The sequence below is a fragment of the Lucilia sericata genome, unplaced genomic scaffold (genome assembly GCF_015586225.1).
Source record: "Lucilia sericata isolate MDLA Ls3-8-SP2 unplaced genomic scaffold, ASM1558622v1 Contig002050F_arrow, whole genome shotgun sequence".
Lineage (NCBI taxonomy): Eukaryota > Metazoa > Arthropoda > Insecta > Diptera > Calliphoridae > Lucilia > Lucilia sericata.
The window spans coordinates 27,501-51,051 of NW_023995910.1; the positions used below are offsets into that span (position 1 = coordinate 27,501).

General features: G+C 31.0%; 3 protein-coding genes across 7 annotated transcripts in view; 2 read left to right on the plus strand and 1 right to left on the minus strand.

Moving 5' to 3' along the window:
- Positions 1 to 4,053, plus strand: part of LOC119613298 (focadhesin) — an 11,557-nt gene extending 7,504 nt beyond the window's left edge. For all 3 annotated transcript variants that reach the window (XM_037969306.1, XM_037969305.1, XM_037969304.1), the window contains 4 exons: positions 1 to 772; positions 835 to 1,049; positions 1,937 to 3,671; positions 3,733 to 4,053. The exon at positions 1 to 772 is cut by the window's left edge and continues 252 nt beyond it. In XM_037969306.1, coding sequence (XP_037825234.1) covers positions 1 to 772; positions 835 to 1,049; positions 1,937 to 3,671; positions 3,733 to 3,882 — 2,872 coding nt within the window. In that variant the 3' untranslated portion in view covers positions 3,883 to 4,053. The remainder of the gene's footprint in view (positions 773 to 834; positions 1,050 to 1,936; positions 3,672 to 3,732) is intronic.
- Positions 4,054 to 5,230: 1,177 nt separating this feature from the next.
- On the minus strand, positions 5,231 to 16,899 carry LOC119613296. Of its 3 annotated transcripts, XM_037969300.1 has the most exons (6): positions 16,405 to 16,892; positions 13,299 to 13,791; positions 11,877 to 13,156; positions 8,552 to 9,601; positions 8,023 to 8,487; positions 7,532 to 7,953 (listed from the first exon to the last, which is right to left on the minus strand). In XM_037969300.1, the coding sequence occupies exons 1-6, from the start codon at positions 16,490 to 16,492 to the stop codon at positions 7,805 to 7,807; spliced, it is 3,525 nt and encodes a 1,174-aa protein (XP_037825228.1). In that variant the 5' UTR covers positions 16,493 to 16,892; the 3' UTR covers positions 7,532 to 7,804. The 3 variants fall into 3 exon arrangements, with proteins under 3 accessions (XP_037825229.1, XP_037825227.1, XP_037825228.1); XM_037969301.1 differs by lacking the exons at positions 7,532 to 7,953; positions 8,023 to 8,487; positions 8,552 to 9,601 and adding an exon at positions 5,231 to 7,438 and having other exon boundaries at positions 13,299 to 13,767; positions 16,405 to 16,893; XM_037969299.1 differs by lacking the exons at positions 7,532 to 7,953; positions 8,023 to 8,487; positions 8,552 to 9,601 and adding an exon at positions 5,233 to 7,438 and having other exon boundaries at positions 16,405 to 16,899.
- Positions 16,900 to 18,871: 1,972 nt separating this feature from the next.
- LOC119613302 (proteasome inhibitor PI31 subunit) lies at positions 18,872 to 20,268 on the plus strand. The gene is made up of 4 exons (XM_037969310.1): positions 18,872 to 19,192; positions 19,348 to 19,644; positions 19,707 to 19,822; positions 19,881 to 20,268. The coding sequence occupies exons 1-4, from the start codon at positions 19,037 to 19,039 to the stop codon at positions 20,143 to 20,145; spliced, it is 834 nt and encodes a 277-aa protein (XP_037825238.1). The 5' UTR covers positions 18,872 to 19,036; the 3' UTR covers positions 20,146 to 20,268.
- The last annotated feature ends 3,283 nt before the right edge of the window (positions 20,269 to 23,551 follow it).

Here is a 23,551-nt window from a genome sequence, read left to right on the forward strand (position 1 = left end):
ATCGATTGAATTGACTATTTTTCAAATATTGGTCATTAATCATTTGGTCAAGTTCGGCATAGATCCACGACCAAGTTTACACTGCATACTAAGAGTACTGCACTCGACAAAGGATTATAATAAAAGTCATTATAATGTCATGTTAATATTGCTATCGGAGAGTTTACATTTATTAACACCCAGCTATTTGCCAGATCTTATGCGCATTTTATCGTTTATAGTGGTTCAGGAAAACTGTGGGCATCAATACATTCTGAACATGTGTCTTGATGGTATCATCCAGTGGATGTCTCAGACTGCATTTATACCTGCAGATGGTCTGGCCATAGCCCATCAAATTGTACGTAAAATATTGGAAGTGGTTAAGGGTACTTTGAAAACTAATGCCACTCATACCAAAGATTTCGAACCAGTTGGTTTGCGTAATTTACATCCTGATATAGCATTGGCTTTTGATTTAGCCAAATTGGTGGAATCGTTTGATGATTCTGAAGTAAAGGATGTTTTTACATTTGTCGATATATTAAATGTTAAGGCTAATACCATGTTTTGCCAACGTTTAAACTTATTCCTAAGAGCATTATTTCTCTCACGAGAACCTTCGGTTGATTGTTGGTTTAAAATCTATGAAGTGATATTGGATATTATTAAAGTTAATAATAATATTGCTTATGATTTTCTAATGACATATATTTTCAAATTAGCTGGTGAGCATAATCCTGAATTGCAAATGGAATTGTTAAGAGGTCTACCGAACTTTGGGGTATCAAAGGTAAGTGTTGTTATTGTTGTGCTTATAAATTCATTCTCTTTAATAACTGTTTTATTTATTAGGATAACATACCTATGATTTTGAATACTATACGTAATTTATGTGCTGATAATACAACATTTTGCATGGATTTATATTTACGTTTGTGGCGCGTTGAATCTCGCACATATCCTTTCCTTATCAAATTATTATCGCTGCCCTTTAAAGAAGGCACTGCCAAGAAATGGGAATATGAAATTGCTAAAACTTATACCATACGTGAAATATGCTATGAAAAGTAAGTACATTTTTATTCAATTTTGATGATTCCCTTATGATTTTTTGTTTGAATTCAAACGTTGCCTAAGCTTTCCGTTAAGTTTAGCTTTATTAATTTCCTAAGTTTGGCTTCAAACGCCAAGCATCTAGCAATCTTAATTTAGTCTCATACTTAGTTTGAGTTTGGCTTTAGACCGACTTTATTATGTACTTTTTTTTTGGTTTCAATTGTTGTTTATGTTTGTCTTCAAACGTAGTCTAAGTTTGGCTTCAAATTGTAAATCTTTTTGAAGCCTAAGCTTTTCTTCAATCTTAGTCTAAGTTTAGATTCATTCAGGTCCTAAGTTTGGCTTCAAACATACGTCATCTACCAATCTAAGTTAAGCCTTAAACTAAGACTTCAAACGTAGACTAAGCTTGGCTTCAATTGTAAATCTTTTTGAAGACTAAGCGATAGGTTTCTAAATTTAGCTTTATTCAGGTCCTAAATTTGGCTGCAAACGGAGATCTTCTAGGAATCTATGTAAAGCTTCATACTTTTGGACTTTAAACTTACTTTGTTTGATTTCAATTTTATTCTTTCAGTTCAAATATAGGTCTAGGTTTAGTTTCTATTGTATTTATTTGGAACAAAAACTTTCCTTCAATCGGAGTCTAAGTTTAGCTTTATTCAGGTCCTAAGATGGGCTTCAGGTGCAGATTATCTATCAGTTGTCTTAGTTTTTCTTCTATTATAAACTATGTTTGACTTCCATCTTAAGAATATGACAATCCAAGCTTTAAACAAAAGTGTTTGTGAAAAATGTAAGTATTTAATTAAGTTTTAAAATATGCACTTCCAAAATAAGCCACAACCAGTTAAAAAAAGGTTAAGTTTAAGTTTATTGAAAACCCCTTATATTGCAGACCTACACAACATGGATCCGATCTCGTATCACATCTTTCCGATACCCTTAACACGTGTACCGATGAATCTGGCGATTTGGCAACATCATTAGCTCTGGACGCAATTGTAGCTCTCTGCGATAGTCATACAGTTAACATCACATCCACTTGGCGTGTATTGAGTAATAAATTTCGTCATGAAAAACGTCCACGAGCCTTAAAATCCTTATATCGCTTCTTTGCTCATGTTCCCCTGCTACAAACACCCACTCTCGAGTTTGAGCAGTTAGTAGATGAAGCTTTAGATCAACTATGGACGACTATAAGTCGTTCGGATATGGATCCGGAAATGATACGTGAAGCATTGTCCGCCCTTAAACATTATGAAATTGGTACATTATTGACTTTGAAACATATACCACCACAATTTAGACAAGATTTACATGTGGCCCGGGAATACACTGGACCAGATGGTCGGGAGGTAGTGGATTTGCAACAGGAAATGATACCTGGCGAAGTATGGGTTCAATTATTGCAGAAAATAAGACCTGAATGTGGTTCAGCAGCTGCGGATTTAATATCACACTATATTTATGCTGAAATTAATGGTTTTCGTGGAGGTCTATATCGTTTACCCGAGGGCAGACCTGAACCCCGCAAACTGCAAGGCCTTTATCCGCAGAGTCCGCTAAGGGCTGTGATAAGCTATCTAGTGAATCAATCCCGCTATGGTGATCATGTGGCCGAGCCAATAGCTGTAACAAATGCCTTGCGAGCCATCTCCAAGAAATTCCCCAAACCTATACCACCTTTAGATTGGAGTTTCCTTCATAGTTTCTTCCATTTATCTTTCGACACCAGAAAGTACTGCATATTAATAGCCAAAAATCAATTGCTACATTCCGGTACGGCAAGACGTTTATTGGAGAATTTCCTGGCGGAATTCGAGCCAAATTGTTTCGAAGAAGATTTACTCTTGCTGTTCTCCTTGCTACCGGAAATATCGAATGGTGTTAGCTTGACCATAATGAAAACGTTTGCTGAAAAAGTGGCGGTATATTGTTTCAAAGAATCCCAATTGGCTGGTTTCAATGAGGGTTGCTTGTTCGAGAAATTCATGGACAGTGTCAAGTACATATTTACGGGTAAATGTGAAGTGCCAGAAGTGCTGGATATTTTTACTTTGATTGTAGAACGTTATATGGATTCTATGGATGTTGATTCGAGGCTTTTCGAGCGTTATACAGAAGTTGTAGCAGTTTTACCACAAAATGCTATAGAAGGTTTAACAACACCGGCTAATTGGTGGGAAACACCTATAGGAAAACTAAAAAAAGCCACCATTATCAGATCCTACTTGGTTTTGTACAATACCCAACTGAGCAATCCTTTGAAATGGTTCAATCCCATTATAGACGCCTATGCCACACGTAAAGAGGAGCATTTATTTTTCTTTAGACACTTATCTTCCACCTTGTATGCTTTCAATAATGATGAACAATCTTGTAATTGGATTATGGAAATGTTTATACAAATACAGGCTTTATTGGCGGAATCTTCGAATAAGGAAAAATTAGATAAAGTTTTATATCTATTGGATATATTCATATTATCGGTGGATGTTTTATCGGGTTGTGCGATATTATTGGGAAATTTGGATGCTGTGGCCACACAACGTTCCGAAAGAAATCAAATATTTCCCGAAAGTTTACAATTTCTATGTGATCATGTCTTTTGGAAAGATCAAGAGGCAAAGGTATGTTGTTGTCAATTTGATTACTACTTTTATTACTGAATTGTTATTTTTTCCTTTTTAGATCTATGAGTTCCTTTATAATTTGTATAAAAACACTGCCATACCCGAGGAGTACTGCTGCATTTTTAAAGATTCTATTGTTTGTTCTCGTAATAAACCTTATTTTGATTCTAAAGGCATTTGGACGAAATATGTGGGTATGCGCAAATGAAAGAGTGCATAATTTTGGTCAACAATTTGTTTTTAATAAACGAAAATTTTGTTTATTTATTTGCTTTATTTGGAAAACTGCCATTTATAGTGTTTTTTCTTTTATTTAAGCAGGAACTTGTAATAACTTAAAGTAGATTTAATAAAAAAATATGATTTTATATTGATTTAATGTTATTGCCTTTTTGATTTTGTAAGATTTTCCATTCGATGAAGATTATTCAATTAGAATAGCCAAGAAAAATTAAAAATAAATCGAAACTTAGAAACTTTAGGAGATTTTAGTAATTTTTTGCAATTTAATCCAAGTCTAAGTTGAACTTTAGTTTGCAAAGGTAGTTTGTTTGGTTTAATTCATTTAGCATTCAAAGTTTAGCTTCATACTTTGTCTATGTTTGGTTTTAAGCGGACTTTATATTATCTTCTTCTTATGGGTTTTGTCCGACTTCTAATTTTGGCTTCAATTGTAAATATGTTTGATGCCTAAGCCTTCCTTCAATCCACGTCTAAGCTTAGCTTTATTCGGATCTCAAGAATGGCTTTAAAAGGAGATCTTCTAGCAATAGTTTGGCTTCAATTGTAAATATTATGTAATGCCTAAGATTTCCTTCAATCGTTGTCTAAGTTTAGCTTTATTCGGATCCTTAGTATGGCTTTAAACGCAGATCATACAGAAAACTAAGCTTAGCCTCATATTTAGTCTAGGTTTGGCTTTAAACGGACTTTATGTTGTCTTTATTTGGCTACAGTTATCGTCTATGTCTTCAAACCTTGGCTATGTTTGGCTTCTTTTGTAAATATGTTTGATGCCTAAGTTTTCCTTCAATCCTAGTCTAAGTTTAGCTTGATTCAAATCTTAAGTATGTGTTATCTTTGTTTGCCTTAAATTATGTTCCATGTTTGACTTCAAAAGTGGTTTAAGTTTGCCTTCAATTGTATATAATTTTGAAATCTAAACTTTCCTTCAATCGTTGTCTAAGTTTAGCTTTATTTAGGTCCTAAGTTTGGTTTCTAACGCAAGTCATCTCATGTACTTTCAGGAGATTTAGAGGCTTAGACTCTGAGGTATAGTAAATGAACATCTTAGAAAATTGCATATGATTCAAATTAATCCATAGATGTCTGTTAACAATAAACCAAATGGAGCGCACAACAGGCCCGATAGTGGCCTAGGTGTATTTCTTCGGATTTGATGTAGTATACATCCTCCTATCAACCTAACCTAACAATAAACCAAAGAAAATTTCGTTCGTTTTACTTTTTTTCAAATATTAAAATTAATTTATTTTTTTTTTTTATTTATATTCTCAGTTATAATATGAATTAAAAATGTGTATTTCAATAGCTAGAAATAGCTAAAAATTTCATAATCAAAATTAAATGAAGAAAATATTTACAATAAAAAAAATACAATTTAATAAACTCAATATTAAAGAAACTTATCATATATTGATGCAATTAATACGAAAAAAAAAATAAAGAGCTATTGACAAAATAACTGCCAAGTTTAGGAAACTAAATAATAATAATAATGGTCATTATTATAAATTGATTTTGGAAAAATTTAAAGCACTTACGACTACAAAGTCATGAAAATTATGATTTTTATATTATTTATATATAGAAGAACATTTAACGTTTTTGTATGTTAATGTTAGATATTATTGATCTTATAATTTATAAAAAATAATAATAGTAAAATGTATACATTTAATGTATGTTTTCGAGTAAGTAGTGTTGTATTTTGATGATATTTTAATTCAAGTATATATTTTTTAAATATTAAAAACTATGTACGTTTTAGTTAGTTATAAATCTAATTTGTTGAATTTCTTTTTTGTTTGTTTAATTTAAATTAAAAAAAAAACTCTACTAAACATTGCCATTGCTAGATGTTGCTGTTGTTTCGTTTCCTATTGCAGTTGTTTTATTAGTTTCTGTTTCCTTATGGGGAAGTTCTGCTGTTGTAGAGGAGGGAAGTGTTTTATTTGTTGCTTCTTCACTAGCTTTTTCATTTAATGTCTTCTCTTTTTCTTTTTCTTTTACCTTTTCTATGTTTGTTGCTGTTGTTGTGTTATCGAGCTCTTGTTTGTCGCTTAATAATGTTACATTTGTGGGTTTTGTTAATTCCATTTCATTTTTTTCTATTTCCTCTATTTGTGTTAGCACCTTTTCCAGTTGTTTGTCTTCATTTTTGTCATTATTTTCTGTTGCTGCTGTAGGTATCTTGTCCATTTCTTTTTCTTGTTCTTTTTGCATAATTTCAATAGATTTACTTTCTTTGTCCTCTGGTACGGTAGGTTCTTTATGTATAGATTCTTCATTACTTTCATCTATATCCATGGGTTCATCTTTTGTTGGTGTTGCTGGTGATTTTTCCTCAATTTCCATAACTTCGGCTAATTTGTCTTTATCTGCTAAAGCATTTGTTTGTTCTTTATCTTTATCCTGTTCCTTTTCAGTTGTTTCGGAAATTGCTTCTGTTTCCGTTTTATCATTATCATTTAGTTTTTCATCCTCTTCTTTAACTTCCTCTGCCTCTTTCTTTTGCTTATCCTCTTTCTCTTTTTCTTTAATATCTTCTGTTTTATCTATAATCTCTATTGATGATTCTTTTTCTTTAGTTTCCTCTGAGTTTTCTTTCTCTTCTATATTTTCCGTTGTAGTGTCTTCAATATCTTCTATAACTTCTATTGATACTTCTTTATCCGTTATATCCTTAGAAGTATCCCTTTCATTATCTTTTTCTTCTGCTGCTGAATTATTTATTTCTATAATTTCTATAGAAGTTTCGTCTGCAGCTTCTTTCTCTTCTATTGTTGCTGAGCAGGAATCTTTGTCTTTATTTTCCTTTATCTCTTCTGTGTAACTATTCAAGGAGTCTTCTAACTTTTCATTTGATTTATCCTTTTCATCTTCCAATTCTATGACTTCCTTTTGCTCGAGTTTATTTTTCTTAGCTTCTTCATATTCTTGTTTCTCTTTAGCCTTAGCCTCTAACATTTCCTTGGCAAAGGGAAACACTTCTTCGGCCTTTTTCAATTCTACCGCACATTTCATTTTTAGTTTTTGATCATTACGCTTCATTTCCTCCAAACGTTCTAGTTCCATTAAAGCTTTTTGCTTTAGTAAAGTGGGATTCGGTTTATTGGTTAATTTTTTACGCGGCTGTTTCTTTTGACCGGAGGAATCTGAACCGGGTGAGTTAACTGGTCCCTCTTGTATGTCTACCTCCAACATACTTGCCAAAAAACTCTGAGCCATTGACATTAGATCCATATTTTCCTCAGCTGGTGGTGCCGCAGCTGCAGGAGCCGCAGGTTTAATGACAACTTGTCTATTTGCTGGCGCTATAGTTGCAGGTTTAACTTTGACATCAACACTGTGCTGTGTACTAGAGAAAGATTGCTGTTGTGTTTTATTTTGGGCATTGGTTTGCTGGTTTTTAGCGGGCGAAGTTGCAGAGGGTTCATCATCGTCTGAATCCAAAGTGATCAAATCAGTTTTAGGTTCCACAATTTCAATTTCATTATCTTCATCATCACTGGCTTGTTTATCTATGAAAAAAGAAAGAAAATAAAAGTTTTAAAATATAATTTGCGTGTATTTTTTCCTTGAAAATTATAAATGAAAAACATTTCTTTGTTTTCCCATAATATGTATAATTATTAATTTATTTTCCATTTTTTTAAATTTATAATTAATATGTTTATAATTGTAATAAATGAAATATGCAGTTCAAACGTTTTTAAGATGAATGGGGTGTTGTTTTAGGATTAAGAGTAGAGAGAGATAGAGTATACGTATATAATTCAAAATAAAAACTAAATTAAAAATACAATTCCTTATAATCTATATATGTATGTGTGTAGGTTGAAAGTTTTCCATAATTTAAATATTATTATAGGGTTGTTATCTTAAATTTAATCCAAAAATTTCATTTCATCTGTTGGTAAATTTTTGCAATACTGTTCCATTTTGGTGTTTTCCACAATTTGACCATGCTCACGTTTTAAACGATAATAACTATACTTGGCCAATTGCCAGCGTAATTTAATCGATTTAACATCACCTGCAATAAACAAAATTATAACAAAATTAAAAGCCTTTAAACAAACCTATGTTAACAGTTTTAATTTACGTTTAAATTCCTGTAGTTTTTCATTAATTTCTTGCCAATAACTATCGCGCACCATGATGTCATTGTAATCATTATGTTTGGTATTCCAAATAGCGGGATATTCTCTCACCAGTTTTACTAATTCCAATAAAAATTCCTTATCATCCGGCATATCTTGTAGTTTTATGGGATTTTCTTTTTTCGGGTTTTCTTCATCAGAATCTGCTGGTTCCTCTTCCCCACCACGTTCCGCTTCTTCCTCTTCATCATCTTCCAACTCGAAACAGTCTTCAAATAGGCCATTATTTTCATTTCTTAATTCTTCTTCATCGATTTTATAAAGGAAATAAAGTTTAGCCAAATATTTGGAATATTTTAATTCCAAATTGGAACGATCTTCTTCAGATTTAATGGTTTTCAAACGGAATGTTTTGTACATTTCATATAAATGTTGCCAGCGATCTTTAATGTAATCTCCGGGAATATCTAAAATTTTAAATAAATATTTAATCAAAAGTTTTAAAAAGTTTTCCAAAATCTCTTAACATACGTGGCACACATCTTTGCAATTGTTTCCATACAGTTCGCCGCGTTTCTTCATCAATTTTATCTGCTTCGGGATCCATAGATTTGCGCCATATTACCGGATTACTTTTAACAAATGTTATAATTCTCAAATCTAAAGGTTCCACTTCAATAGGCTTAACAGCCGGTTGAAATTGAAAAGGATCTACCCTATCCTTTTCCTCTTCTCGGTTTCGTTCCACTAACTCATCTTTACCCTGTATATGCAGGGATTGTTCAATAGCATCTAAATTACGACGACTATAGGTATCACCATCATCTTCACCACAATCCACTGGGACCCATTGATCTTCGGGTAAATCTCGATTGGCCAAAAATGCCATAGCTTTATCGAAATGACCATTAAAACGTTTACCTTCGGCTATACGTTTTTCGATGCGTACAAAACGTTTGCGTATGTTTTTCCAGCGCAATTTTATATGTTCATTACCATCGAAATGCGAGGCTATGGTACGCCATTGTTTGCGTGTTACCTCAAAATTGCCATAGTCTGGATGACGGGTACACCAAATCGAGGGATATTGTGATACCAGACGTGTCAGTTTGCGATCATAAACATAACTTTCTTCATTTTTACGCATGGATTCTTCAGTGCCTTGCATTAAACTATCGCCATAAGCTCCTCCACCTCCGCCTCCTCTGGCTGTACTACGATTATAAACTTCATCCTCATCATTGTCCATGTAGCTTTCATCTGGTTCTTCATTTTCTTCGTTTTCTTGATTATAACTGGATGGTAGATTAGAATCATCACCACCCTCTAACCAATGACCTTTGAAACCCTTGGGTTCTTCCAATAAACTATCTTCTCCCTCCATATCTTCTTCCGCCTCCTCAGTTTTACCTTGACCCAAACTGAATATGGGCGGTAGAGGAGATTTGGCGCCATCTTCTCCCTCTTTCAAATTGGCATGTAAACTTTTACGGTACTCATACACTTGATTGTGGAAACTATTGGTGCCGGTATTAAACAAATCCACATCATCCAATTGACCGTAACAAACATAATCGACGGCTTTAAATAGAAGAGTTTAGAAGAGAAAAACATTTACTTAGTAAAAAGAAAAATAATAAAATTATGAGTTCAATTTCATTGCCTTCAGTCATTTTTTGTTACTTCTTTTCATCTATATTTTAAAAAGAAATTTAAGAAAACACATGGACCCAAATTAAGGGTTTGTATGTTAAGTTATTTTTTATGCTTATAAACTTTTCATTTTAGCTATTTATTTCATTATTTTTTTTAAAAAAAAGTCCATGTTGCCTTCCCCTTTTTTTGTTAATGCTTAAGCCGGAAGTCAATGAAATACAAACTCATAGTTTTATACTTTTTCTTTTAATTTCTAGGGTACTTACATTCCGGTATAATTTTTGTTTTATAAAATATTTCATTTTTATTTTGCACAACACTTTTTGTATGTTTATTTTGAAAAGCACTTATTTTAAGTCCATGTGTTGGAAAAATGGCTTAAGACAATGATTTTATATAATAAAATTATAATTACTCTACTAACTACTTTAGCAAATGTTAAAATGTATTTAAATATAAACTTGATTTCAAAAATGTGTTGTATGTTTAAGTCGCAAAGATTATATTAATCAGTATTTTTAATGGTTTCTAATATTATAAATTAAAAGTAGTACTTTTTTTTGCTATATTTATACTAGAGGTTTCTATGGGGGAAATATTTCTCGGAATTCTCGCAACAATATTTGTTTCATAATTTCAGGGAAATTTCCCGGAGAATTTCCTGAAATCAACTTTTCATTGTATTTTTTTCAAATAGGATTACTTTTCATCCAAAACCCCCATTTCTCATAAAAAATGAAATTTTCATTGAAAAAAAAAAAAAAAAAAAAAAATTAAATTTACATTGAAAAATTAAAATTTTATTGAAAATTAAATTTTCACTGAAAAAGTAAATTTTCATCAAAATTTCAATTTTATGTCGAATATTTGAATCTTCATTGCAAAAGTGAATTTTCATCGAAAAAGTGAATTTCTAAAGAAAAAGTAAATTTTCACCGAAAAAGTTAATTTTCATCAAAAAAGTAAATTTTTATCCAAAAGTAAAATTTTTTTAATTAAATTTTTTTTCTTCATTAACATAACCGAATTTTACAGAATTTTTATCAAAGAATTGATTTTTTTTTATAAAAAACCGAAAACTAAAAAATCGATTCTTCATAGAAAATCCAAAATTTTGATAAAAACAAAATAATTTTTTATCAAAAATCATAATTTCCAGCAAAAAATTTTATTTCTAATTGAATTTTTTCCGTAAATTTTAATATTTATCGAAAAATCTAGAATAAACTATAGTCCAGACAATAGTCCAGACTATAGATAAAACTATAGTCCAGGCTATAGATCAAAACTATAGTCCAGACTATAGACCAAACTATAATCCCAACAATATTCCCAACTACAAGCCAGGCTACAGACCAAACTATAGTTCAAACTATAGACTAAACTATAGTCCTGACTATAAACCAAACTATAGTCCAGATAATAGACCAAACTATAGTCCAGACAATAGTCCAAACTATAGTCGAGACTATAGATCAAACTATAGTCCAGGCTATAGATCAAAACTATAGTCCAGACTATAGATCAAAACTATATCCCAGACTATAGATCAAACTATAATCCAGACTATAGATCGTACTCTAATTCAGATTATAGATCAAACTATAATCCAAACTATAGATTGACCTACAGACTATTGATCAACCTTTTGTCCAGACTATAGAACGAACTATTGTCCAGATTATATATCAAACTATAGTCCAGGCTATAGACCAAACTATAGTTCAGACTATAGATCAAACTATAGTCCAGATTATAGATCAAACTATAGACCAGACTATCGAATAAACTACAGATCAAACTATTGTCCAAACTATAGATCAAACTATAATGCAGACTATAGATCAAACTATAGTCCAAACTATAGATCAAACTATATTCCAAACTATAGATCAAACTATAGTCCAGACTATAGACCGAACTATAACCCAGTCTGTAGTCCAGATTATTATTAACTGGACTATAGTGTAGACTATACTTTATATTATTACTAAGACTGTAAAAACTATAGAGTTAATAATCGAGCTATAGACGAATTATTTTTTTAATTTTATTTTTTGCTGCAAAACATTCTAGATCACTGCCTCATTTATGAACAAATGTAAATAAGTATGTACTCAAACTTTCATTTCTTTTTCTTTAAACAATTGCATGCATAACTTCAATTACTGCTAAGTATATAATAAACATTTCAACTTACCAGCTGCCAATTGGCCATTTTCCAAACAATCGGCATCATTGCCGAAACCAAGCGTGCGCATATCACCCAAACATTTGTCCTGCAAACTCTTGAAACGTCCAATGGCATATGTCAACAAATACGAAAGATGTATGTAGAGTTCTTTAACTTCCAAAAAGTTGCGTGCTTGTTTGTAAGCATTTGAATTGGTAAGAGTTTGAACCTTGTTTGTGAGATGAGTGCAAATTTCCATAGCATTAAAGACTTGATCTTGCAAGCCAGCACGTGCCTGACCGATGGGATTGTCGGGAAAGACATGTCGTACCATAACGGGACGTACGGGACCACTCGGAATCGGTGGTGGCTGTTGTTGTTGTGCCTGTTGGGGTCCAGCGGACATTTGACCATTTACAACTTGTATAGTAGTGCCATTATGATTGACCTGATTAATCGAGGTGGAACCAATCATACTGTTGTGATAACGCACCACTTGAGGATGTTGTCCAGGCTGTTGTTGTACACTGATGTTGTAGGGATGTTGTGTAATTTGCACTGGTCGTGAAGCTATAGTTTGTGGTATGACCCTTTGTGGCTGAGGGCTGCTCATGCGCTGCCAATTGTTTGCTGTTGGGGAAGCATTTTGGGGTGTAGGAGGACCTTGTCGTTTAACTTGTATAAGTTTACCATTTGGTAAACGGAAAGTCTCTTGCTGGGCAGCAGAATTCAAATCAATACGATAACCATTGATGGTGTGATAGACAGGAGTGCCATTGCCTCCTGGCGTGGGAGTACGTGGTCCTATTATGGTGCGTCTAACAACTGGTGGAGGGGCAGCAGGCCTTAATTTTATAGCGGTGTTGCGTAATACTAGTGGCGGTGGTGCTGAAGTTTTGGGTGTTGAAGACATTGCACCATAACCGCCTTGTGGCTGCTGAATGGACATGATTTTCGGTGTAGTGGCCGAAGGTGTATTCATAGGTCTGTTCGGTTTCTGTGAGACGGTTATTTGACAATCTGGCTCCAGCATGCTGAGCAAGTCGGGTGTACAGACTACTTCATCGTTGGTTTTTGCACGTTTGGCCGCATTCATTTGTTGTGGCGAAGGTGTAGCTGAATGTTTCATGGGTTTCTTGGCAGATTGGCCACTGCCGTGACTGCGTTTCGAAGCCACCGAGTCTAAACTTTCCATAGAATCTGACATGTTGCCACACTTTGACTTTGCCAAACGACAACACCTGCTGCGATCTTTACTCAGATTTAATTTTAATTCAGATTCACTTAAATGAAGAGCATAGATTTCTCTGGAAAAGGAATAATAATGCTATCGTTAATAAAATATAAAAAATATTTGAAGGTTTACAAAAATTTAGTTATGAAATGACCACACCAAGATTTAGTTACTAGGTATAGTTTACATATTGCTGTATTACAGCTTTTACTCACTTTTTCTGCTGTTCAATATAATTCATAAGAGCCCAATGTTGAGCCCTCAATGGCCATAATATTTTCGGGGCACAACTAAAACAATTCCAATTTTCATTCTGTTCAATATCAGCCACTACACCCCTTGATAAATTCTTAACAATGCAAGATTTACAAAAGACATACGGGCAACTGGAACAGCAATACACTTCACCACCTTGTCCACACCAACGACAATACAATTCCGAACCATCTTCACCCTTACTAAATTCACCGCTATTGTAAAAATCATGACATTTATTGCAGTGTGTCACACGTAAGATAGGATGCATTTTAATGCCATTTTCCTGTACCGGTGCTGTACCAATATGTACTTTACATACTGTACAATGTGTCTTACGTTCACGTACCACATCGACTGTTGGATAGGCTTTCAGATAAAAGCGTCTCTCTTCTTCCGAAATACTGGGATCAAATTCATAGTTCGTTGCTTTAAATAGAGAAGAACAAAAAACTTTATGTTTTTTTGAGGGAGGGAAAGAGAAAAATTAGTTAATTTTGGAATTTTGAAAAATAAAAAGGAAAAATTATACATATAATTGTTTATATACAAATTAATGGCCGAAAAATGGAAATAATTTATAATGAAATAACATGCGATGTTTGTTAAAAGCCCATTGTAATATGAAAGTAAGAAGAGACCTCAATATTTCAAGGATAAATTAAATAATAAAAATAAAAAGATTTATTTTTATTTTATTTATATCCTTTTCAACTGATTTAAAGCTAAAATTTAGATCATATTTTTCTAATGTTTGTGTTACAATGACACATATTGTGTGATTATAAAAAACAATACTGAAGTACTCGTTCTGAAGAAATTCCGATTTGCCTTAGAATTATTTAAACTACCATCGAATTTCTAATCGGCAAAAGATTGTGACCTCAATTCAGATTCCTTCTATCAGAAGTTTTTCCTTTTACAAGAAAATCTACATACATATTTAGCTGCTACTTTAGAAAAAGCTTAAACTTGAAAGTCTACATAAGATTCCTCAGAACTATGCTGTAAGCATTTTAACATGGTATTTGGCAAAACTATTGACTTTCAGGTTTAATATCTATCTATCTATCTATCTGTCTGTCTGTCTGTCTGTCTGTCTGTCTGTCTGTCTGTCTATCTATCTATCTATCTATCTATCTATCTATCTATCTATCTATCTATCTATCTATCTATCTGTCTGTCTGTCTGTCTGTCTGTCTGTCTGTCTGTCTGTCTGTCTATCTATCTATCTATCTATCTATCTATCTATCTATCTATCTATCTATCTATCTATCTATCTATCTGTCTGTCTGTCTGTCTGTCTGTCTGTCTGTCTGTCTATCTATCTATCTATCTATCTATCTATCTATCCATCTATCTATCTATCTATCTATCTATCTATCTATCTATCTATCTATCTATCTATCTATCTATCTATCTATCTATCTATCTATCTATCTATCTATCTATCTATCTATCTATCTATCTATTTATCTATCTATCTATTTATCTATCTATCTATCTATCTATCTATCTATCTATCTATCTATCTATCTATCTATCTATCTATCTATCTATCTATCTATCTATCTATCTATCTATCTATCTATCTATCTATCTATCTATTATCTATCTATCTATCTATCTATCTATCTATCTATCTATCTATCTATCTATCTATCTATCTATCTATCTATCTATCTATCTATCTATCTATCTATCTATCTATCTATCTATCTATCTATCTATCTATCTATCTATCTATCTATCTATCTATCTATCTATCTATCTATCTATCTATCTATCTATCTATCTATCTATCTATCTATCTATCTATCTATCTATCTATCTATCTATCTATCTATCTATCTATCTATCTATCTATCTATCTATCTATCTATCTATCTATCTATCTATCTATCTATCTATCTATCTATCTATCTATCTATCTATCTATCTATCTATCTATCTATCTATCTATCTATCTATCTATCTATCTATCTATCTATCTATCTATCTATCTATCTATCTATCTATCTATCTATCTATCTATCTATCTATCTATCTATCTATCTATCTATCTATCTATCTATCTATCTATCTATCTATCTATCTATCTATCTATCTATCTATCTATCTATCTATCTATCTATCTATCTATCTATCTATCTATCCTATCTATCTATCTACTATCTAATCTATCTATCTATCTATCTATCTATCTATCTACTATCTATCTATCTATCTATCTATCTATCTATCTATCTATCTATCTCTATCTATCTATCTATCTATCTATCTATCTATCTATCTATCTATCTATCTATCTATCTATCTATCTATCTATCTATCTATCTATCTATCTATCTATCTATATCTATCTATCTATCTCTATCTATCTATCTATCTATCTATCTATCTATCTATCTGTCTATCTATGTATCTATCTATAAAAGTATTAATAATCTCCAAAAAGTTTTATTTTTGGAAAAAGTTGCCATAAGTAGAAATTTATAACCGATTATGGCCTATATAGGATAGGTTATTGGAATAAAGAAATAAAAATGAAAATGTTACAACTGTGTACATATAAAATTTAAATTTTCCCAGCTTATCCTAATATATCCACATATTCTAAAAGCTTTAAAGCTCTTTATTTATCATCCCAAACAAATAACTTTAAAGCTTTATTTAAACAAAATAAAAGCTTTACAAAGCTACATGATTGCAACTGATAAAATAAAAAGCTTTTAGTCAGTTCAACCACCCATAACAAATAACGAAAATCCACCTTATACAACAACTAAACTTTGCCTAGTTTTTTGGTGCTATAAATTACTAACTAATTCGCCGTGAAATTATTATAACAAAAACAAAACGAGAAAAATCTGCATTAACAAAATGGCAACAAGAAAGTTCTAAGTGAAAATAAAATTAATAGTGATTTTTTTTAATTAATAAAAATCCAATTAAAAAATGTATTAATTAAAAAAAGCCTAATAAATTGGCGGGCTTTAAACAAAATCATACACATGATACAAAAAAAGTAAACGAAACAAACACTAAACTCACACACAAACTTACCTTTGCTACCATCAGCCACAACTGACGGTGATGGCATGGCAGCCGCCGCCGTCATTGCAGAGCCGGAGCTGCCTCCTGTGGACTCCATAGTGGTATGTACTAAGTACTTCTTTTTATATAAGTTTTATAAATAATAACTTATACTTTCTTTATAAAAATTTTATATTTTTATAATTTCTCTATATACACACACACACTTCTTTTTACAAAAAATATTTGTCTATTAGTTTTTTTGTTGTAATTTATTTTACTTGTCAAACGTAGAAAAAATCCCGTTTTCTTGCTTTTTCTTTTTGTTCTTTTAATACACAACACTGTTTACTTGCATTTTTGACATTTTTCACATAATTTCAGTTAAAGTTTATTAATAAAGATTAGATTATAAATTTAAATAAAATTTTATTTTTCCACAAATTTCTTTTCTGTCCCTGTAACTCTGTGTGAAAAAATATTGTGTGTGTGTCTTCTATGCAAAAATACATTTTCTACAGCCAATCGCCAATATGGCGGCTTTGTTCGGTTCTCGTCGTGTTGTTTGGTTTTGCTTTGATTCGTATGAGAAAAAAAGAGTAGTTTGTTTCGTTGCTGGAGGAAAAGAGTAGGCAAGTGTTGAAATGTCAGTTTTGCTGTCAAACATGTGGTCGCCATTTTGACTGTAATATCATTGATATAGCATTTCGGAATATGGTGCAAAGTGGAACCGCTTTTTTTTAACAATTTGAAACTCGAAAAAGATAAACAAAATTCTAAAAAAAGTTCTGAGATCCGAAGTTATGGGTAAGTGAAAGATTATTTAACACCTGTTAAGTAATTAGAAAAGATTAATGTCCTATAGCTTTTCTTAAATATGAAAAATTCGATTTCTGAAATAATACATAGAGCTATTAAGATACTTATTGTTAAATCTGAGTTAATTTCTGCGTTGTGTTAAAATCTTCTAAGCCTATAGGCATAATTAAGATATAATTAAATAAATACAAATTGAGTATAATAAAAGTAATTTCCTGCATATTAGAAAATTTAAAGCAGATTTCATACATATCTAAGATATCGGTAATATATTTTTAAATAAATTTGCCGCTATTAGCAGTTTTTGGATTTTTGTTATATATTGTTATATATTGATGCTTTTATGACTATCAGGTACTTACTTGTATATTGTATTCGATTACCAAGCATACATTATACAAGAGAGTTGCATTATTATAACTTTTAACTTCGTTCCGAGGTTATCATTCCGTTTAAAATTTCTACAATATGATATTCCGCACCTACAAAGTATATATATTCCGGTCCTTTTACATGTAGCCATTTCCTTGCGTCTCTTGGTCAGTATTCTTTTGTTGTCAGTTTTCAGAGGACCCCAGATATCGTCGAGTTCCCTATTTAAAATCAGCAAAAATATGAGGTAAATTCTAAAAAAACCTTTGAAATATAACGTAATTCTTGTACTAATACCAACTAAAACCTTGATCGGTCCATAATTTACCATAGCTCTCAAATTAAGTCCATTTTCGAAAACCAATTAAACGAACATAACTCATTACAAAATAACCATATGGGAACAAAATTCAAAATGAATATGTTCTGTAGAAAATAATTCGAAAAATTATTCCGAATCGGCCCATTATTGATCATAGTCCACTTCCGAAAAAAAAAAGAAATAACTTATGCATTTTGCGAAGTTTTTCCCTATTGGTCCATAATTGACCATAGCGCCCATATAAAGTCCACTTCCGAAAATCATTCAGTTATATCGGGATAAAATTTAGACGTGTTAATGAAAAACTACGCATAGAAACTTGTATAAGATCCGGCATAACCGTTCTAACTTCTTTACACTATTTTTCGTAAACAAATAAAGATAATATTGCCACATGTTTTGCTCAAACTTAAATGTCATTAGGGTTCTATAAATCGACTTTCGAATAATCGAACAATCGACTTTTTGTCGAAAAAAATTGAAAAGTCGAAGTCGACTATTTTGTTCCAAAAAAGTCGATAACTCGACTATCGTCTGTGGAAAAAGTCGACTTTGTTAATAAAAGTCGAAAAGTCTGAAAGTCGGAAATCTAAAAAAGTCGATAAGTCGAAAAAAGTCGAAAAGTCGTAAAAAGTTGAAAACTCGAAAATTGTAGAAAAAAGTCAAAAATAGTCAGAAATTTTAAAAAAGTGGAAAAAAGTCAAAAACTCTAAAATAGTCGGAAAAACTCGAAAAAAGTCAAAAAATAGTCGAAAAAAAGTCGGAAAAAGTCAAAAAGTCGAAAAACCCTAAATGTCATAAATACAACTCTATAACATGAATTTTAAAAGAAAATTTTCCATTTGATATTTTTAAATATTTACATTTTTTGTTGATAAATCATAGCATTTTAAGAAAATTTTAGTTTTTTTTTCTGATTTTCCATAAGTTTTGTGTCGCTTTAGGGTTAATTTTAAACATCTGATTAAATAAAACATATGACAACACCCTGTTTTTAAAAACAAAACAAACAAAAATGTTCGGCTTCAAAAAAATTTCAGTATAAATCGCTATAATTTTTGCATACAAATTACTTCAATATTGTGAAATCTTTTCTATAAAATAGATAATAAAATAAATTCAGCAACAGGATAATAAAACATATTAAATATGTCTACAACTACAAATGATTTCTTTTACGGTTGGGATTTGCTCTACAAGACCATAGAAAAAGTAGTAAACAAAAAGGATGACTTGCTTATTGCACTGGCCCATTTTGTTTTAACCAAACATTCCCAATTTAAATGTATCGGTATTGGAGATGATGTGAGTAATTAGAACAAATGTTAATTAACATCTACACAACATTACTTCTGGCTAAAGTCCAGCTATTGTTTAAATTTTAACCATTTCCACTTGCTGGCCAATTTTTTGTTATTTTCCCAGAGTTTTCTTTAAGTTATAAAATATCACTTTCCTAGAAAACTTTACCTGAAGATGATGTAGAAAATGGCTCAGAGTTATTGCCCGATAACTGGAATGATGACGAAAATAATTATGCTTTACGCTATACGAACAATAAACAATTGTATATCCTTCTGGGTCTTAGAACAGAGGGTTCATTAATTATAACACTATTGGATGTAAAAACACGTAAAGTTTCTAATATTGGTTTAGATCCCGAGGATCTGGTTAAGGAGACCAAAGGTAGTATAACAAAAATGATACCAACTGCTACACAACTTGTTGATAGGTATCGTAAAGAAATTTTGGAACCGGTAAGTGGATTTTTTATGATAGCTAAACTAGTTTTGGGAAATTATACAAACTTATTTGCTAGGTATTTGCCGGTAATAGTAAATCAGCAACAACTCAAACAGCTAGTACATCTGCATCAACATCAGCTGAAGGTCCTGATAGCTTACGTATTGGTGAACCCAGACTACCACCTTTTGGGTAGAAATTTTCTCCTTTTAAATAACATTTCTTATGCATTACCTTTATTTTTTTTTAGCCTATATACACCTGCCAACCAGCCACCTCCCTTCGGCTTTCCTGTTGGCCGCGGTGATTTAGATCCTTTGGGCCGTGGTGGTCCTGGTAACTTATTTCCCTTTCCCTCACATCCTGATTTTCGTCTAGGTCCTGATAATAGTGGCATTGGCCCAGGTGCTCGTCCTCGTTTCGATCCTTTTGGTCCTCCAGAACGTGGCATTCGGCCAAATCCCAATCCAGACCATATGCAACCTCCTGGTTTTGGTGGTGACTATTATATGTAAAGAACATACCCTTGGTGAACAGTTATTTAAAATAAATCTACATTGTATGTGCAGAACAAATAGAATTTGTTGAATTTATATGCAAGCGAATTTTTTTTAATAAACCATAATTTTCCAAACATATTTGTAAATATGTTTTTTTTTATTGATTTTTGGTTGATTTCATGTGAAAAAGTGTTTTTTTAGAATTTTTTTGGTAAAAAGTTTGTTTGGATAATTTTCTTAAGGAATAGTGTATTTTCAGACAATTTTCATAGTGAAATATCTTTTAGACATTCTTTGGACAATTTTGTTAAAGAAAAGTAAATTCTTTGGAAAGTTTTGTTATAGTAAAGTGGATTCTTTGGCCGCCTTTTTGGAATAGTAAACATACATACTTTTCTTTAGAGAAATTTTCTTATAGAAAATTGTTTTCTTGGTACAGTCTTATTATAGAAAAGAGTCTTTAGTATTTTTCTAATATAATAATAAGCTTTTTAGAGTTTTCGTATAGAGATTCGGCTGTTGTGACGTCTTAAGACTTTAGAGAAAATTCTTCTCTGACAGATTTCTTAGTGTCAGTCTAAAAATAAAAAAAAAATCAATCAAAAAATTGTATAGCAAGTTGAAAAGATTAAAATTTAAGCAAAAGTATATATTCCTAAAATGTTTTAGATATCTGGACTTTAGCCAGAAGTTATGTGGTGTAGATTGTTAATTAACATCACATCATCTCCAATACCGATACATATAAATTGGGAATATGTGGTTAAAAAAAAATGGGCTAGAGCAATAAGCAAATCATCCTTTTTGTTTACCACCTTCTCTATGGTCTTGTAGAACAAATCCCAACCGCAAAAGAAATTATTTTAAGTTGAAGACATGATTAATATTTTTTATTATCCTCTTGCTGAATTTTTATTCTATTTTATAGAAAAGATTTCACAATACTGAAGAATGTAATTGTATGCAAAATTATAGCGATTTAATAAAGAATTCTTTTTGGAAAATCAAAGTCTAGTCTATAGTCTAGTATATAGTATAGTCTATAGTCTTGTCTATAATCTAATCTATAGTCTATTCAATAGTCATGTATATAGTCTAGTCTATAGTCTACTCTAAAGTCTAGTCTATAGTCTAATCTATAAGCTAGTCTGTAGTGTAATCTATAGGCTAGTCTATAGTGTAATCTATAGACTAGGCTATAGTCTAATCTATAGACTAGTCTATAGTCTAATCTATAGACTAGTCTATAGTCTAGTCTATAGTATTATCTATAGTTTATATACTGTTGTATAGTGTAGTCTAAAGTCTAGAGTATAGTCTATTGTCTAGCGTATAGTCTTGTGTATAGTTTAGTATATAGTCTAAGACAGACATGGAAAATTAAGTACTTTAGGACTTTTTGATATCGAAAAATATCGCAGACTATACTAAACTATAGACTAGTCTAGTCTATAGTCTGGTCTATATTCTAGTCTATAGTCTAATATAGTCTAGTTTATATTCTAGTATATCGTCCAGTATATAGTCTGGTTTATAGTCTGGTCTATAGTCTAGTCTATAGTCTAGTGTAAAGTCTAGACTATAGTCTAGTCTAAAGTCTAGACTATACTCTGGACTATAGTCTGATCTATATTATAGTCTATAGTCTAGTGTATAGTCTAGTCTATAGTATATTCTATAGTCTAGTCTATACTCATGTATATAGTCTAGTACATAGTCAAGTCTATATTATAGGCTATAGATTAGTCTAATCTATAGGCTAGTTTATAGTCTCCTCTAAAGTCTAGTTTATAGTTGAGTCTATATTCTAGTCTATAGTTTAGTCTATATTCTAGTCTATAGCCTACTCTGCAGTCTAGTGTGTAATCTAGTCTATAGTATAATCTATAGTCTAATCTATAGTCAGGTATATAGTCTATAGTCTAGTCTATATTTTAGTCTATAGTCTAGTCTATATTCTAGTCTATATTCCAGTCTATAGTCTAATATAGTCTAGTTTATATTCTAGTATATCGTCTAGTATATAGTCTGGTTTATAGTCTGGTCTATAGTCTAGTCTATAGTCTAGTCTAAAGTCTAGACTATAGTCTAGTCTACAGTCTAGTCTACAGTCTAGACTATAGTCTAGTCTAAAGTCAAGACTATAGTCTAGTTTATAGTCTGGTCTATATTATAGTCTATAGTCTAGTGTATAGTCTAGTCTATAGTATATTCTATAGTCTAGTCTATACTCATGTATATAGTCTAGTACATAGTCAAGTCTATATTATAGTCTATAGATTAGTCTAATCTATAGGCTAGTTTATAGTCTCCTCTAAAGTCTAGTTTATAGTTGAGTCTATATTCTAGTCTATAGCCTACTCTGCAGTCTAGTGTGTAATCTAGTCTATAGTATAATCTATAGTCAGGTATATAGTCTAGTCCATAGTCTGGTCTATATTCTATTCTACAGTATGGTCTATATTCTAACTTTATAGTCTAACCTATAGGCTAGTCTATATATAGACTTTTCTATAGACTAATCTATAGTGTAGTCTTTAGTCTATATTGTCTATAACCTAGTGCCCTCTATAGACTGTTTTCTTAGATCTTTTTAATAGTATTCTGTCATATAAAATGTTTTCTCTAGACTCTTTTTATAGAAAGTTCATTTATTATAGTAGAAAAATTCTGTCCAGATAGTTTTATTATAAAAAAGTGTCTTAATAGAAAATTTTTTTCCTTAAAAATATTTCTTATAGAAATTCTACTTTATACTGTTTTCTAAAAGAAAACTTTCTTCTTTAAAGAAGTTTCTTAAACTCAATTTTTATAAAAAAAATCACCATATTTTTATTTTATTTGAATATAAAATAATTTTTATTTATACGAGTATTTTTCATTTTATAAAAGTTTTAATAATAGATTTTATTCGCTTGCAAAAATGTCTATACATAAATGTGTTTAATTTATAACTAAAGTTTTTACAATTTAAAAAAGTAAAAACGTTGTCTTGATTAGATATTATGATAAACTTATAATTTAAAAAAATAAAATACATAAAGATATTTTAATTCAAATAATTTTGAATTTAAAAAATTTCTGTAAAACAAATTAATAAAATAGATTATAGGTATAATTACTAATTTATAAAATTATATAAAGAAAAAAAAGAATTAACTAAATAAAAAAATAAAATAAAATGTGACATAAAAACTTGTGGCAGTATATAGGTTTAAAACAAAAATTAATTATTATGCGTAATTGCAAATTATAAGAAATATTTATATAATTTTACAATAGAAAAAAATCTAATTAATTCTAAACCTAAAATCCCATATGTAAAGGAAAAAGGGAAATAATTTCAAATCTAAATGTCTGTGAAAACAAAACAAAATAAAATTTTTAAAAAATAATTTTTAGTTTTTTTTGTTAATTAAAA